Source organism: Mastigoproctus giganteus, chromosome 3, assembly GCF_048544385.1.
Source record: "Mastigoproctus giganteus isolate SK-2022 chromosome 3, ASM4854438v1, whole genome shotgun sequence".
Classification (NCBI taxonomy): domain Eukaryota; kingdom Metazoa; phylum Arthropoda; class Arachnida; order Uropygi; family Thelyphonidae; genus Mastigoproctus; species Mastigoproctus giganteus.
This window is the reverse complement of record NC_143577.1, coordinates 235,668,756-235,687,687: the sequence shown is the minus strand read 5'-3', so window position 1 is coordinate 235,687,687 and position 18,932 is coordinate 235,668,756. Positions and strand designations below refer to the sequence as shown.

General features: G+C 37.1%; 1 protein-coding gene across 3 annotated transcripts in view; it reads left to right on the top strand.

Moving 5' to 3' along the window:
- The first annotated feature begins 9,032 nt into the window (after nt 1–9,032).
- Nucleotides 9,033–18,932, top strand: part of LOC150088897 (uncharacterized) — a 599,507-nt gene continuing 589,607 nt past the window's right edge. Inside the window, exon 1 of one of the 3 annotated variants that reach the window (XM_090369705.1) lies at nt 9,033–9,119. In XM_090369705.1, the coding sequence (XP_090225831.1) occupies nt 9,113–9,119 (7 nt within the window). In that variant the 5' untranslated portion in view covers nt 9,033–9,112. Of the gene's footprint in view, nt 9,120–9,217; nt 9,548–18,932 lie in introns of those variants that run through there. The other 2 variants (XM_090369706.1, XM_090369707.1) reach the window with 2 other exon arrangements.

The following is an 18,932-nucleotide window of genomic DNA, read 5'->3' as shown; positions in this document are numbered from 1 at the left end:
TTTTGTTCCCTTCACCAATCCAGCAGATCTACATCCTTCTTAAAGTGAGGCGTCCAGACCTGTATACAGTACTTAAGGCGTAGCGAAACCACGGCCATATACAAAGGGGTAATCCCCTTTTAATATTTATTTTTAATGAGATGTCTTGGCAATATGATTTGGTAAGATAAAGTATAAAGTATAATAAGGGCAATTCTTATGATTATAGAAGTTGTGTGAATATAAAATATGGAAATATTTTGACTTATAAAAGTGATCAGCAGTCGGACGTCAAGTGGGAAAAATGTGTGTGTGCGTGCGATAACTGAGGAATTACATATTCTCAAGTCGACAGTTAGCAACATGCTGAAGAAATGGAAGTTAGAGGTGATACTGAGCCCAATATAACCAGATAGGCATAAAATACTGACTGGGAAGAACCGGCCCATATTTAAAGGGACGGTTATCTCATCTAGCCATCAGACCTTAGAGAACCTAAGATACGAGGCGCAGCAGCCACGCGAAAACCTGTAAGTGTTTCCACGACACGCAGAACAGCTGCATGCCATGAATTTTCACTGAAAGGTTGCAGCCTGCAGTTTTTTATGACAAAACAAATACACACCGCCGATTGGCATAGTACAAAGCACTGAACTTGGATTATCGATCAATGGAAATTGATCACAAGACCACACGGTCTTGTGAAGCGACAAGTCACACCACACACTCTTCAAACCATGCGGACGTGTTTGGATATGAAGGATGCCTGGAGAACGCTTGCTACCTAAACGCGCTGTCTCAACTGAAAAATTGAGGACTCGACTTCGTAGCTGGGAGGCCACATCACGCTCAAGGAAACTTCTCGTAGAATGTGTGGACTAAATCCACTGATCACAGTGCAGGGAACCACCAATGCCGCTTACTACAATGACTCTGGATAATTCAATGTAGCAATTTTATGGAAACGTCCCTTAAACTTTCAAACAAAGCAAAGATCCACGTTAGAAAGCAAGGATTGTGAATATGAACTGCACAGGGACATTAGTGACCCTCACAGAGATACGACTACAACCCAAATGAACTGGAACGCATAATTAGGGCATGAGCAATGCGACCCTCTTCTTCAGTATAGTTCACGAATGCTTTAAAGGAAGAGTGGGGGAAAAGACCATCTGCTTTCGACCAGAAATTAAAATAAAGTCTTCCATAAGCATGGAAGCAGTGGCACATCATTCTGTGTGCGGGCAATGCAGCTGCACAAAGACTTTGAGTTCAGAGAGGTTCCCAAAACGAAAAGAAAAAGATGACTTTGAGGACCAATGAAGAAACGCTGCACCTGGACCGAAGCTCATGATCATACACCACCGTCAGTGGTGTACGCCCGCATACCATTAATTCCTTTAAATAAATGCATGTGTTTTGTTTATAACTACACAAGTGTTCCATGACTTTTGGTATCATAATGTATGGTAGCATTGTGATTTAGGAATTGTCGTATTTTATGGCATCATTTTATGCGAACATGTGGTGTGACGAATGCCGGATAGAAATGCTAACCAATCAGTTAGGACTAATCAATCCAACAATTTTCTGTTCTGTCCTGTTCTTGTGATGACTTCGAACAACTGACCATCTTTTGAGTAACAATTTTGCACACTGACGTTGTGAAAGAACTGTCCTTCAAGATACCTGACGGCATCGTCAAGGACAGATCTTGAAAGGGCAGTTCGCCAAGGAAGATATTTCATCTTCCGTTATCTTTAACGTCTTTCCTCAATTTTTGAAATATCGTAACCCACACAAAGTACATTTACTCCACATGTTCTGTCCTAAAACATAGCATTTTGTAAATGTCCTTGTTTCTGCTCCGGCATGACCTAGTGGTCATGTCGGAACAGAAACAAGAACCAGAGGAATTCACAATTTTGGCAATTAATTGGCAGTGATTTTGTATTAATTGTAGACCGTATTTAGTAGTTACGCCAGCTTGCACCACAATCCATTAAAATGCAGGCCCATTACTGTACTCTCGAATCCCGTATATGACGCGAAGAATTTTTATGGGCCTTTTTCATAGCGTGGCTTGGCTAGTAGGTCTCAGGCGAGGATACCATGGTTTTTTCTGCAGTAAACTCGGGTTTTTCGTCTTGCAAACAGCAAATCGACCACAGACACAAGCAATTTACAGACATATTATACATGGCACAATATGGACTAAGTTGCTGATGTGCCTAAACCCATAAAAAAATAAAAAATAAAAAAAGTGCAGAATGCTTATTTGGTATGGATGGTCAAAACAAGTTGTGTCTCCTCATTTATGCTTGTAGCAGGTGATCATTAGAAGGATGGTTTCATGGTAGTCGTAAATGTATGCATTTTCCTGTACCTCGAATATAGTGTGTGTGTGTGTGTGTGTGTGTGTGTGTGTGTGTGTGTGTGTGTGTGTGTGTGTGTGTGTGTGTGTGTGTGTGTGTGTGTGTGTGTGTAGGGGGTATAGGTCCTAAGCAGTCCTGTAGCCCCCTTCAGCCCCTTCCTGGGACCACCCCTGTGCGTGTGTTAAACGCCAAAGCAACTATGGCTACGAGGCATCAGTATATTATATCTGTAAATTGCGTGTATTCTGTGGTCGATTCGCGTGTTTGCTGGAAAAAAAAACGAGAGTTTCCAGGAGAAAAAACCATACCACCTGATAGGGGCCTCGAATATGGAGAGAGACCACAAACCATCATGATGACTGCCACTTTTTTTGTATACGATGGATTCATCAAAGTTTAAAAAGCCTGAGGATCGAAAAGCTGTAATGCATCCCAACATGCCGTCCTCTATTGTTCTAGTGCCATACAATGAAGTTCAACCGATTCCCAAACCATTTTTGGATTTCAGGAAAGCTTTTGACACTGTTGCACATGGAAGACTATTGTACAAATTGGAGCAAAATGGTATTAAGGGTAAGTTGCTACAATGGATAAAACGATGGTTGAGTGGGAGAAGACAGAGGGTGGTAATTAATGGGTGCTGCTCTTCGTGGACATGTTAATAGTGGAGTCCCACAAGGTTCGGTGTTGGGTCCTCTGTTGTTTTGTATATTTATCAATGATATTGATGAAGGTATATCAGGCTTAGTGTCGAAGTTTGCAGATGATGCAATGGTAGGCAGGGTTGTTAATGACAGTAATGGCAATGTGCTTCTGCAACAGGATCTAGATAATTTGGGCTGATGGGCTAAGAAGTGGCAACTGAAGTTTAACCTTGACAAATGCAAAGTACTGCATATGGGTAGAAGTAAACCTAGAGAAACGTACCAACTGTGTGGTACTACACTTAAGGTGGTAGAAAATGAAGAAGACCTGGGAGTAATTGTGCAGTCAGATATGAAGTTTTCTGAGCAATGCAGACAGGCTGCCAGGGCAGATCATGGGGTTTTGTTAATGATATATAGGAATTTTGCTAGCAGGGAAAAGGAGGTGATTGTCTCTCTGTATAAGGCAATGGTCAGGCCACGCCTTGAGTACTGTGTACGGATCTGGAGGCCTCATTTTAGAAAGGATGTAGATTTGCTTGAGCGTGTACAGAGAAGGGCAACAAGATTGGTGAGGGGAATGATGGGATCCTCTTACCAAGAGAGGCTTAAGTTCTGCAAATTGCAGTGGCTGGAGAGTAGGCACCTGCGCGGTGATCTGATTGAGGTGTATAAGGCCTTGAATGGGTTGAGCACGCTGAATTCTGATGGGATCCTTCCACTTGTTCAGATTACGAACCTAAGGGGGCATAAATTCATATTAAGAAAAGACAGATGTAGAATAGATGTGCGGAAATTTGCCTTTAGCCAGCGGGTGGTTAATTGCTGGAACAAACTTCCATCTGTCGTTGTGGAAGTTGATAGGTTAAATAAATTTAAGGAGGAACTGGACAGGCATTTGGAGGGAATGGTGTGATTTTTTTTTTGGCTGGTGCTGCATAAGCTCATACACTTGCTTTCTTGCATCACATGCCACTACTACTACTACTACTATTCTAGAGAAGAGGTCTTCAGAATTGGATGAATCTGCTGAACAGGATAATTGGGATTACACCTCAGAAACCTGTTCAAATAAAGCGCTTCACTTCCCTAATCAACAAGAATTGGCTAATGAGGGACCTTGTTCTAACCAAATGAAATGTAAAACTGACATCTCGTGTAAAAGAGTGGAATCTACTGGATTCCAGGTGAGGTGCAAGACTTCCACATAGAGAAACAGACGTCACTTAATATACGGAAAAAGAGATGTAACTATACAGAAAAAATATATATATTTTATACTGTTGTAATTCCTGTGAAACTGTTTTGATTTGGTTCATCTTTATGAAGAAATTGGTATTACCCAGAGTTCAGAAGAGTGGATCTTTTCATTGAACAGTTGAAGTCAAAAGTGTGAACGCTCCGTTGCTTCACAATGGGACTATACATCCATCGATTCTGGACTGCAAATGATACCGATTTCTTCTGGGCTTGTAAGGTGCTTTCATTTTCCTTGCTCTTTCTGCCTCTGGGACAGCAAGGAAGTAAGTCAGCACTAGAGGAGAAAACAACGGTCTGCAATAATTGAGTAGTAGTTTGGGGCACACAACGTAGTAAATAACCACATGGTCCAAAAAACAAAACCTTGTTTCCACCACCACTCCATATCAAGCAGAGACTGGTCAAACAACTTGTTAAAGCATTGTAATCTTAAGATGGCACCCTGAAGCATATAAAATCCGTTTCCAAAATTGTCTGATGCAAAAGTGAAAGGCATATTTGTTGAACCACAAATTAAGTAGATGTTGGCAAACCCCCCCCCCCCCAAAAAAAAAAAACTGGAAGATAAAATGACCGATGCTGCTCGAAATGGCAGGCAGTCCATTTTGCCTTATAATGAATGGCTTTCTTTGTAAAAGTAAAAATTACAAAGAACTAGTTAGCAAGTTGATTGAAAATGACAGAGAATTCCCATCTGGGATGCAGAATTAAGCCTCATTACTTGCACTCGCCTGGTGAGAAAGCGAATAATGGATTTCTTTGAACCAAATCTGAATTATATCTGAAACTATATTACTGAAGAGCAGGCAAGTTAACGTAATTTTTAAGGGGATCAAATATAAAACTTCACGAAAATCCGTCCAATGGGAAACATGTTGTTGCATGAGAGCGGACGAACGGACATGGTGAAGACAATAGGCGCCTATGCATATATATATATATATAGTATATGCGAACGCGTCTAAAATGCTATAACCCAAAAATAATTAATTATAAAGAAATAATTTGCATGTAAACGATGATTACATTTATTTAACATAAAAACATGTATTTAAATTTAAATTCAACTTCCCATGTAGAGGGAGCACATATATTAAACTTAACCAACTGCTTTCATGGACAGTCACGGAATTTGTATTCAGAAATCGCATTCGAGACATGAATTGACAAGGCCGAAGAGATTCCTCGCTGAGTTGAAAAGAGTACATAAATAAAATAACATAGAAAGAGCTCTAAACAACGGGTTGTTCTTAAAACATACAAGTTTTCACTGATTTCTTAGAACTTTATTATGCATAGTGGGTTGGAATTTTTCACGTGTGTTTAGCTAAATAATCAGTGACAACAAAGCACAGAGTTTTCGAAGAAAATATCGTCTAGGAGAGAAAAACCAAAATTTTTTCAATAGAATTTTGTAGTCTTTTAGAAAGGTATTTTCTTATTGATGCTGTGGTGTGTGTGTGTGTGTGTGTGTGTGTGTGTGTGAGCGCGCTTTGGCAAAAAACAGTTGTTTTTTTTTTTTTTTTTTTTCATCCGCGAAAAAATGGTAGACAAAATGGCTACGTTTGCATTCCCATCTGGCATTCAATGTGACAGTGACTTCATGGTTACCACTGTGGTTACGATCGACATTCGTCCACACCATGAGGACTTGGCTCGAATCCTATTTCTAAGGAGAAATTTTTTATTGGCTCATTTCACAACGAGCTGCCCGCGCTGACAGTCCCATAAGGCGATGGATTCAGTATGTATCACAAACATTTCTGCGAATTTTGAATAACATGTTCCGCTTAAATTGCAAAATATTCTCCTTGGGACAGCTATAAATTTTACATCCATATGTAGATATAAAAATATCACATATATCCATATAGACAATGCTGGGAAATGTCATTGCTACTACTTTTATCCTAAGTTCCTAATTTAATCAAATATATAAACTACATGGCTACTTTATTAGGGCCATGGAGTATTTAAATGCGTGTCTGTGTCTTGTTGACATTAGACTTGAATTTCTATAGATTATAATTTTCTGGAAATACCATGCGAAAGAAGGTTTTTCCAAAGATTAGAAGTAAAAGAGATAAATGAGGAAGAGAAAAAACTTGGTTCTGCGAATTTGTAGTTGGAGACAGTGAATCGATGCTGGCAGATTGCGGAATGTGTTCGAACTGGTTTGGATGAGAGTGGAGGAATTACAGATGTCAATTCAGAATAGTCCCATGAAAGTGTATACAGAAATACGTAAATCGAAGAGGTCACATTATGTGGAGGTGTGCAGGGAAGCGCTAAATCGCTACAGTGGCCTATCAGCCCTTAATTCTGTTTATAAACATTTCTAGACTTTTCTATGAGTCTATAAAAGAATTCCCCGCCAACCGCAGGTTATGCGTTCCTAGAAAGTGCTGCGATTGATAATACACGTTTAGGAAGACTGCGGTTCCATAGAAGTTGCGATATTTTTAAATTGTATAACATCACCTGAAAACATGAATCCGCAATACATTTAAAATCTGAAACTCAACAAAGACAGCCATTCCGAAGCTGACTGACTTCTCATCGGCTGGCGGCTAGTTAATGGTATTTGTCTTTAAGCTGAACAAAAACTCAAGCCATAAGGTCAAATACTGGGCCCAAGGTCTTCAGTGACAGCAGATTGTCTTTCCTTGACCGAAATCGAACGCATTTGACGTGTACGAATTGTGATCAGATTTCAACTACTGCATTGAATACCACTACGTGTCTCTAATATTGTTTTTTTTTTTTTTTTTTAATTCAAGTTTGAACTGGAGTTACAAAAGTCTGGAAACTAATTAAGCAGAGTGTAAACAAATCATCATTTGCACTACAAACTAGAACCGCTCCCATGATCTATCGGAGCATAGTAGCAGCATTAAGAGTTAGGAGGGTGGTAACAGGATAGGAAACTTGTATTTAAAAATATGCTTTTGGAATAATCTTGAAGGATATTATCCGCCTACCCGAATCCGCCCTTGGTAAGTATTCATAATCACACCCGTATTCTACGAATCCTACGTGATCTAATTTTCAGGAATATATTATCAAATTTGCATATTTCAGAAATATCATGCTTTACCCGTAAGTTCACATATAGTACTGTTTCGTAACAGTATAATGTACTTCAATACCAAATTTCAAGGCGCCATATAGCCGAAGCAGCTTTTGAGCCATAAAGCCACAAACAACCTACAGTAATTTCATCGACTTATTTGTACAGTATAAATTATTTTGCAAACTAATCCACTTTTATTATTTATACCACATTTCCGTGTATACTGTCTGTAAATTGCGTGTGTTCTGAGGTCGGTTTTCGGTTTGCTGGACGAAAAACCCAAGTTTCCAGGAGAAAAAACCATGTTACCCTGCTTGAGACCGACTAACTCAGCCACGTTGTGAAAAAGGCCCATAAAAATTCCTCACGTCATCCACGGACTCAAACTCAAACTCAGGTCTTTTCCACCAGGTGTGGGGAGAACAGCGATTCTACCAACTGTGCTTGCTACCCACGAGGACTATATAGGAAGGGGTTTTTTTTTTTTTTTTTTTTTTTGTAGGGCAATACAATGCATGATAGCGTGGTCAGCACGATGTTTTACTAACTTGTTTAATAATTTTTAAAAAATTATTAATGATTTTTAAATATTTTTCAAGACTATTGGAGTTGCAAAGTGATTTTAACAGCCACTGTTAATAAAAACACTCTTATTTGTATATCCCGTCTAGAGATATACAGGATAACCGCTTAGAATACCACCTCTAAGAAGAAGAAAGATTGCTACGAACCAGTTTTTAAATCGCATTATAATTTTGTTAAAGTAAGGTGTCTTATACTGACGAATTATTCGAAATATCGAACAATACCAAATTTTCTATAAGGAATTTACAGATAAGGAGGTAACTGGAAAAAATCCAATTAATGTTAATAATAACCATCAAGGTTCGTTTCAGAAATTGATTTCCACAGTTTGCACCTCATTTTTTCCCGACTAAATACAAATTATTAAAAATCATTATTGAATTTCTTATCCTTCAGAAATCATGACAGTGTTCTGTAAGTCTCCTTTGATTATTCATTCGTTCATATAAAAATTTGAATCATCAGAGCATGACTGGGCTGATTAATTGAAATTTACGCAAAGGTACACTAGCAAGGGCCGGCTTTTCTTATTGCACAATTCTGGTATTTTCAGGTAACTCAAATTAAGCTTGTGACCAAAATGCGCCTTCTTCCATTAGTCTGCTAATAATTCTCTTTCCAAGAATCCATGAAATGTAGTTTGGTTGCATAACTCTTCCACAGCGAAAAATCGTGTTAAAATTCTGCCTCGTACTGGCCAAACAAGATTATTTTCCCTTTCTACAGCACACGATTTCTGAGAAACTTTACGTTCACCTGTTTGTAACAATCCTTTTCTCCCGGCACCTAGATGTGCATCTATAAGTATTACAGATATTACCAGCGGTGATCAAATACAAGAGAATATTTTTGGGAGTGTGCAGGTGTTCGTTGACGGAGGGTCAGTATCGTCGTGTTGAAGCTTCTTAGAGGGTAGGCCAAGCGGCGCGTGGTCGGTTGGCCGAGTCGGTGAATCATTCTCTAGCAAGTCGTTGCACCTTGCCAAGTCAAGGTATTCAAGACATACATGGTCAAGAGTGGTTGCTACTTGCCTGCCTCTCGACCAATCGCGGGCTTTCTTGGCAGCGACGGGGAGTCACGTGATGCGGCACTTGTGCCGAGTTTGAGACTTCAGGTAAAAAGGCTTGTTAAGGGTCTAAAACCGACACGGAACGGAAGGTCGGCTGAGACTAGGGAATTGTCTCCATGTCGCCGACATGATAGGTAAGCAGAGTTTTGTCATGTATAATTTCTTTGTTGCCGTTCGGTCCGAGGTATGGGGAGGAAAGACGTTACGCGCGAAAATCATCAGACGCTGCTGAGAACGCCAGGTGTGTTTGTGGCCTACTTGGGATCCGTGATAGTCCCGAAAGAGTCGGATACATGTTGTTGAACGAATAAGGCTGACAAGACTGTCAACGGACTAGTGAACCACCTGTTGGATGAAGTGGACAGTGGTCATATGGACGAAAAGTGTCGTGTCAACATCTGAATGTCAACAACATATGTGCGCTGTTTCAATCAGATGGATTAGACCGTATTACAGCTGTGAACCAACGGCGGAAGTATAAAAGTTGTGTTCCCGAGCCCACCCCATACCTCTGGCCTAGAAGTGCAACCCACGCGACCTGGATACTTAGAGAGCATTTCAGGTATACTTGTATTGAGATCTATGTTGTAACACTTCATAAAAAAACCACCTGTTCGAAATTTACTGTCATATTAGCAAATATCAGTTAGAAATTCATAAAGAGGTCTTATGATTTTTATTTATCTAATATCGTTTAATGATTTTAGAAAACAAAATAAAATAACAAGTCGTGGAGGGGGGGACTTTCGTATTTAAAAAATAAATATTATAGCCACTCTGATTGAACAATAGCAACTAATAGAATTATTTAAAAATTATTATAATAAATAATTTAATCACTGGGTTACAAACAACTAATGTCAACCATGTACGCAGCCCGGCAAGTACTATTGTAACCAACACCACCTAAGTATCGGTATTCAAAAACAGATGTTTATATTTTTGATTAAACTTATATTTTAAGACGATATCTAATTTTTATAATCAGTATCATAAAGCATATAAGTTTTTGAATGACAGATTTTATTTTTGTAATTTTTAATCTAAATCAAAGATAGAGAATATATACGTTAATGTATGGTACATCGCTTATGAAAAGACGAAACTACAATTCAAATTATTATTTATTTAGTTTTGCCTTTTAAACTCTCTTTAGATAGTATGCAGTACCTTTTTCGTTAAACTGCAAAATTCCATTTATATTTTGTTGTGGTTTTTTAGGGAAACAATTTTTCTTGAGATTCATTGGTCAATGACTTTTTAGACTCCTTCAGTTAGTGTCTCTTAGATTCCAACTTTTAATTACAAAAATTCTTAGGGCGAAAAATTCTTTAAGAGATTTAACGTCTAGGTGCTAAGAAAAGTACATTAAAATAAACTATATTATTATTATCCTTCAGGAAATATTTTTAATTTTTAAAACTTGTCCGTTCTATAGGGTGATTCAAGTCACGCAAACCGTGGTGTATTTTCAGTGTTATTTCATTTATTATAACAGAGGTTACAATAAATGTTGAAAGCGTTCTCCATCAGGAATACAAATACGAACTCTTTTTTCCATGTTTGGTAAGACTTAAAAGTCCATATGGTTTTTTAATTCTTCCAATATGTGAGGCTTAATATATTACTCCTTTTAAGTAGCCCCAAAGATAAAAATCTGGCAAGTTAAATATGAGGATCGTGATGGCAAATTTTTAAAAACAAGTCCCCTGAGAAAATAACATGCTGTACTAGTAAATAAAACACTACAGAACTGAAAGCCAACATAAAAAACAACAGCTGTCTGACATATTGGGATGACCAATAAAGCCAATGATATAGTCGGAATCGACATAACTGGCTTTATTATGAATCGCCCTGTACAAAGCTGGATGCTATTCACAACCAGAAAATATTACGTTATTAATATTTACCATAAATAGTACTGTATACATTAATCAAGAAAAACTGATTACCCACAATACGTAAAGAAATTATATTTCGGTTTCATATAGAGACGAAAGGGGCTACAGCTCCCCCTTATGTTCAAAATAACGTTAATTTTTATTGTTTTACTGTTACATGCTGATTAAAGCTTAATTATTCTCTGAACATTGCTTTAACCTCCCTTCCCCCTCCCCTTTAGAAAATCATGGGACCGCCACTGTTTAGGATCAGCATAATATGACACTACGATATTCTGTACATTACAAGACTAGATGGAAATTACTAATGTAGAGAACACTGGAAAGTGAATATGACTGAGGTGGATAGCAGAAATCCTAAAACTTTATGTTTATTCTTTTATAGAATAAAGAGATTCTGCTTTTAAATACGGTGCTGTTTCTTGTATTCTGTCTTGTGAACTCTTCTGACCGTTTGGTCGTCCCGGAGTATAAACAGAAAATTTAATTTAATTTTTAATTTATGGTAGTGTCCGTGTTTATCCTGAATATGACTGGAATATGAAACCACGAAGAGATTTCTTCCCTTAAAGAAAAAAAAATATATTCCATTGGTTCGGAATAATGATTTTGTTAAAGTTTCCATTATCCATCTACAAGTACAATTTGTTATCCGTTGAATTTGAATGATTCCAACAGTTATCCAACCCAACAGTTCTCTAGCTCACGTCCAACGTTTATAATGAAGTCTACGAGACAGCATCCACCTTTAGTATGATTTCCTGAGCTAACTTATTATTCTTGAAGTGCCTCACATCATATAATCTCTGACTGCTCGCTCTTACTAAAGGGATACATCAGGTCTAATGTTCTGTTAAATGAGCCTCAGATAGATAAGTAGACAGCGACGTCTTGTTTAGTCTTGTTAATCATGTCAAGATGAGTGCCATGTTTAAGAATTTTTCACGGTCCTTGAGTGAATATACTGTATATAGAAGTTTTCTTTTGAGCTATATGATGGTAAAGTACAACTTGGTAAAAATATGCATCACATTGATTTTTAACGCGTTCTGTTGTAATATATGCGTCCAGAACTGGGACTAAAAGAATGATGTAGATTTTAGCAAAGATTAACAACTTCTTCTAAAGGTATTAAAGTAGAATTCTCATAGTAGGGTTTTAGGAGATCAGCGACTAAGGTAATACTGCTCCGTGTATACTGTCTATAAATTGCGTGTGTTCTATGGTCGATTTTCTATTTACTGGATGAAAAAGCAAGTTTCCGGGAGAAAAAACCATGCTTCCCTCGCCTGAGCCCGACTAACTCAGCCACGTTGGGAAAAAGGCCCATAAAAATCCCCCCCCCCCGTCATCAACGGAACTCGAACTCAAGTTTTTTTTTACTCGGTTGAGGAGGAGCAATTCTATCAACTGTGCTACCCCACGAGGGCCATATATATAAATATTACAGAACTAGAACCAATGACATAAATTTCCTTTTAAAATGGAACGACTGTTACGATTTTCTGAATTTTATCCAAATAAAATGCTAAAAAACAGTTATTGTAAATTTTTAAAAGAGATGATATTATTCTATCATCTACAGTTCTACATACTTGTCCTCCTAACAGTGGCCTAATATCAGTAGTAGTGAACTTGGAATACGTAGAAATATTAAATAACCTGTTATGTAGTAAATAAAAATAAATATGTATGGTTTTTAAAAATTTTAACACACCATACGTAATATATAAAAAATCATATATAAAAAAATCATATACAATTCGAAAATGTCCTAGGGGATACGTGAATAAAAAATAACTTTGAATATCACTGGTCTATACCGACATACAGTACATAAATAACGGCCTGCTGTTAAGAAGTACCTCTCTACCTCATTATTATTAAATTTTTTTTTGTATTTTCCCCTTATCCTAAATCATAATGGTGAATCGAACTCATTCGTTTATTTTATTTATTATTATTATTATTTATTTTTATTTTTTTCAAATTTCATCATTTATGATGAAATTTCATCATTTCATCTTTATATTCTGCCATTTGCGCTATAACCAGCATATAAATCTTTCAAAAATTTCCGTTCACATGTTTTAACTTATTATTATTAATTATTCAGCTGCAACCGCTCTACTTAGAAATGTACACAAATATTTTTATTGCTACTTCAAGATAGTGTTTCCATATTAACAAATTCTTCGTTGTTGTAGTTGGGCTTTAGTAGCATCAGCGACTAAGGCCACATTTCTCTGTATACATTTTCTGTAAATTGCGAGTGTTCTGTGGTCGATTTTCTGTTTTGCTGGATGAAAAACCCAATTGTTGGGAGAAATAAACATGCTGTCCCCACCTGAGACCCACTAACTCAGCCACGTTGTGAAAAAGACCCATAAATATTGCTCAAGCCATCAACGAGACTTGAACTCAGGTCTTTTTCTTCTGGTGTGAGGAGGACGGCGATCCTACCAACTGAGCTACCACGAGAATGCAAATTCTTCTTAAATATAAACTATAGTATTGTATACTGGTAGCTAAAGGTGAGTGTTTTCATTAAGGCAGTTTATAGAGCTGCCTTAATGAAACACTTCTATTGTGAGATAAGTAATTAACTGAGACTAAACTATTATATCACGTGGTAGATTTATGTAATTTATTATTGAAATGCTACAATTTGAACGATTGAAACATCTTAATGCCGAACACTTAAACAATTCTGGCTACGTTTCGGGAACTCTTCAGGCAATCAAATAATAATAATAATAATACTATGTGCAATCATGGAGTGAAGTTTTCCGCGAAGTCCTCTAATTAAAATCCTCCAATCAAAACAGTTTTATCAATATGTTCGGATACGTAGTACGTTCAGATGTATATTAGGCAGACATTTTCAGCCACTATTTAAATTAGTTAAGTTACGTTAATGACTAGTGTATCTGTTAAGCACCAAAGGCAACTAAGGCTATAAGGAGTCAGTATACTATGCCTGTAACAGAGTGTAGTCTTCGGTCTGTATACCTGTTTATTGGATGAAAGATCCGAGTTTCTGGATGATGATACCATGCAACCCTCGTTGAGACCAAATAACTTGACCACGTTATGAAAAAAACCGATAAAGTTCCTCCCATCGAGACGGAATTCGAACCCTAGCCTTTTCTATACACTGTGGAAGGATGGTGATCGTAAGCACTGTGCTAACCGCGAGGGCTCACATCTGGTGAGTATGGGCTTGGCACACCCAGGATCCTGAGCTGGATATCATCATTCTTCTCTTTCTTGGTGATTCCTTTCTGCTTCTCTCTCTCTCTCTCTCTCTCTCAGAGTAATAGGGAAATTTTTTTTTTTTTTTGGCCGGTGCAGCATAAGCCTCAGGCTTCCTTGCACCATATGGCTAATAATAATAATAATAATAATAATCTAAATAAGTTCGAGCCTTCTAATTTTTATTTAATTATACAGGCATATATAAGGATTGAAAATTACACAGATAAATATCAAATAAAGATATAAATAACTTAGAGTTTGAACAGAGGAAACTAAGGCCATGAGGGGTTCAGTACACTTTGTCTCTAAATTGCATGCATTCTATTATCGGCTTTCCTTCAACAAATACAACAACCATTTCCCATACCTATTCCTCCATTTTGTACAACAGATATGTCTTTCAGCGCGTAAACCAAAATTTAATGGAATATTTCAGAGAATTTCAGCCGAATATTTTAATAATTAAGAATAGTGACAAAATACAGATTTCACTGATAATGCCTGCCTTTTATGGAATAATATAACACTACATTTGCTAAAAGCTTTGGTAACGTGCCAAAAGTCCTTAACTATAGTGGAGTGGGTAAAGTTATATTACTTCGTATTTATTCCTGCTAAAAATACTGTAGAAACAACATACACGCCTAATTAATAAGACAATCACCATATTTTGTTTACTTTTATGAAGTAGAAATAGACGCACGTAACTATTTAGATAAAAACCGAATTAAGCTTTCAAGTCCAAAATCTTTACCAATCATTTGAACAGTAGGCCTATACGAGTATTATTATTAGTGTAGTGACGCAGTTTAGATGAACACCTTGACCTGAATGTGCGCCTGTGGAAGCATAACTACAAGACACTCATGCAGATAAGATCTGAAGATCAGGATTTGTTTCCGCCTACTCATTTTATTGCTAGATTTTAGAATTTTATCAGCCACTTCCTTTGGGACAAAGAGTTGGCACCAATAAGTCCTTTCGTTTGATACGTTGATACGTGTTTCGTTTGATACATGCTGGGTGTGGACATAAGAAAGGAGGTGTTTTCCACATCCCAGGGTCAGCCAGAGGGTGGAACAATGTAAGATAATTATGAGTAGGTTAAATATTTTGAAAATGATTAAAGTTACTCCCACTTTCTCTTTATGGGTTCCTCCAAATAAAGCTTGGACGTGTATGACCTCTTAAAGCGAAGAATTCAACTCAAACATATTTTATGGAACTATAATTAAGTAATAATTGGGAATCAAAGACAATTTATTGTTACTCCACAAATAATTAGAATAACAATAATTATGTATTCCTTTTTCTTTCCTGGTGTACTTCAAGTAATAACTCGTAATCCATATGACAGGCATTTTAGAGAGAGAACAAGAACAAAATGCAGATTTGCAATACAATATCTAGATTCCATAATTCAGCGGTCTCTAACCAAAAAGCAGATCGATCCCGATCAAAAAGAAATGAAAAGTTGGAGGACCAGTTATTACCATAAAACAGAGGTTTTAAATCCGGGTTTCGTAGAACATTAGGATTCCGCTGGTACTTTTTTTGGTGTTCTGTGAGTAACCCATATTTTTAATGAAACAGAAGAGGATAGTGTAGAAAAAAATCTGGAATAAAGGTTTTTGGGATATTTTAATTCAATTTCAATTAATATGGATTGAAGAATATCCACGATTCAGAACTGTCTAGAGCACTGGTTTTCTGAGTGTGTTCTGTGGAACCCTGGGTTTTGCAAAGGGATTCCACAGATGCTGCAAATGTTCCGTTAATTTCTTACCACTGACTTTTTATTTAACTTTCACGCATCTATTACTGTTCAGATATACAAATCTGAAAGAGTCCTTCGCCATTTGCTAAACCACACATAATGACTTGGAGCTGTTGATTCAATAGGCCTAATTTCTTAGAGATTTTGAATTTTGATCTTAATTTCATTTTCCTTGGTCACCCTTTAAACTCATAAATTTTATTATAACACTAACAGAACTCTCATTTTCAATGCAAATAGCAAATGGTGTTCTTTTGTCATCTGTTTAGATGTCAAAAGAACTTCCGCATCAATGGACCGCTACGACTTACGAAGACTTGGGGACAAGTTGAGCCTCGCCCGACACAGGTTACTGGTTCAGATTTACAACAAAATACCCGCTTATACAGAATGGGGTTGTGTAATAAAACACTTAACACGCTGACCCGAATCCTCAGCCTGGAACTCACAATAGCACAGTAAACTGTAGTCTGTCAACCGTCTGTAAAGCAACCATGAACTTTGCAAAAATAAGACAGATGAAGCGATTTCAGTGTGAGTTTAGGTTACTAGAAATTAGACAAGCAAAGAAGTGTGCTTTCATTACGAGGATTCATAATACAGTAACGGAACCGCCCGCGTAAGACGCCCATCTACGCAATCATTGATGACCTCATATGATTTCGCTGTAAGATTGGGAAATGAATGGCATAATCGTGATCATTAGTAACAAGAATAAAACAAACACAGACAACCAGTAGTTTAAAAATGTATCGAAAGATATTCATCTGATATCGCTCCTAGTTATAATTATATTGTTTGGCGTTTACTGCGCTTAGGGACTAAATTTAATATCGCACAATTACAATATAAGGTTATACTCGAAATTACTCTTCGCCTTTGGTTGGTATTATCTAGTTTTAATTTGTAAATAAATAAATATTTTTCTGTCTATAGTAACACTTAATAGAGGGAGCATTGTACAGCGTATATTCACTGACTTCAAATTGATACATCGATATTCCAAAAGTCATTTTAGCCATCTTTGTAATCGCTCAAAATCATTTTGTATATCTTGCCAATACACAAAAGGAGCTCTAAGAGTGAAGTTAGTAACTACAGATCGGTTAGTCCGACTTCAGTGGTAGGGGAAATCTTAGAGGCAGTGATTAAGAGAGCAATAAAGAGACAATTAGATAGATATGCCATTCTGAAGGGCACACAACATGGTTCTATTAAGAGAAAATCATTTTTAACTAACTTAGTAAGCTACTTTGATACAGTTACTCCTCAGCTGAATGTAGAGAACTCCTCAGCTGAATGTAGAGAACAATGTCAACATAGTTTATTTGGATTTTAGCAAAACATTTGACTTGGTCCCTCATGAGAGGTTACTGTATAAGCCGGAACAGATTGGAATTACTGGAAAGATTCTAAAACAGATGGCTGGGTGGCTGCAAGGCAGAAGGCAGAGGGTTGTGATTAATGGATAATTTTCAGATTGGTGTAACGTCAGGAGTGGGGTCCCCTAAGGATCGGTTCTTGGACCAGTTTCTCATTTTCGTAAGTGACCGACGAAGGGATAGAAGGCGTGATGTCAAAATTTGCAGAAGACGTAAAGATTAGAAGAGTCATTAATGATCAGTGCCATGCAGCGCTCCTTCAGGATGACTTGAACAGACTTCAAAGGTGGTCAGAGAAGCGGCAGCTATATTTTAATGCAGCTAAATTCAAGTCTTACACTTGGGGAACAGCAACCCCAAATAAATTATACATTTGATGGGGTTGAATTAAAAACAGTGGATGAAAAAAGGGATCTGAGAGTTATGATACAGGCAGATGTGAAGTTTTCTGAATAGTGTAAACAGACAGCCAGGAAAGTCCATGGTGTTCTATCGATGATTTATCGAACGTTATCCTGTAGAGATAGGGAGGTCATAAACCCAACTGTAAGACCACATTTGGAACATTGTGTTCAAGTACGGCGACCTCATCTGAAAAAAGATACTGAGCTTCTTGAAAGCGTCCAAAGACGGGCAATTCGAATGGAGAGATTCGCAAAAGGTCGACTGTATGAGGAAAGACTCCGATTATGTGAGCTACAGAGCTTGAGAACTAGGCACCTCAGAGGTGACCTGATTGAGATTTATAAGGTTTAGGTTTGCTCTAAGAAGGGGTTAGTAAAATGAATGAAGGTGGAATTTTCACTGTTATAAACAATTCGAGAACTAGAGGCTATAAATTAAAATTACAGAGCTTGAAGTTTAGATTAAATTGTAGGAAGTTTTCTTTTAGCCAATGAGTCGTTTATTGCTGGAACAAGTTGTCCTCGCAGGGTGCAGATTTGAAAAAATTCAAAGGTCAACTGGATAGTTGACCTGTGTGAGGAGGGAAGCATACAATTTGTATTTGCTTATGTAATTTTTTTTTTTTTTGCCAGTGCAGCAAAAGCCTGTGGCTTCCTTGCACTATATAGCGAATACTATTACTATTTTTTGTACATATTATGAATACTGTTTTAAGTTGCATTATAAATAAGTTTCCTAAACTGCGAAACGAACCTAGGAGATTATAATGCAATGAGTATGAAAAAAAAAAAAAAAACTTTATTAACCACAATACAGTCGAAGCTCTATATAACGACTCCCCAGGGAATGAGAAAATGGTCGTAATATCGGAAGGGTGTTATATCGATTGTTCATAAAATAACATTAGGTTAATGTGAAATTGGCAGGGACCAACCACATAGGACTATATAACATGTGGGACTAAAAAGAGAGTCGCTATAAAGAGATTCCACTGTATTATTATTTCTTTTTTGTAAAGTGCCCTCTATAGCAGAGGCATCTTATTATTATTTATTTGTTAAAACTAAACTAGTAAAACTTAAACCAGTATTTATTAAAATTACGACTTTTGGCGAGCTATTAATCATATTTAAAGTCTACTGATCAAAACTTTAATATAAAGAACTAAAAAAGCAATAGAATATGTGTGCATTTGAATATTTTCTCTAGCATCAGCTGCCC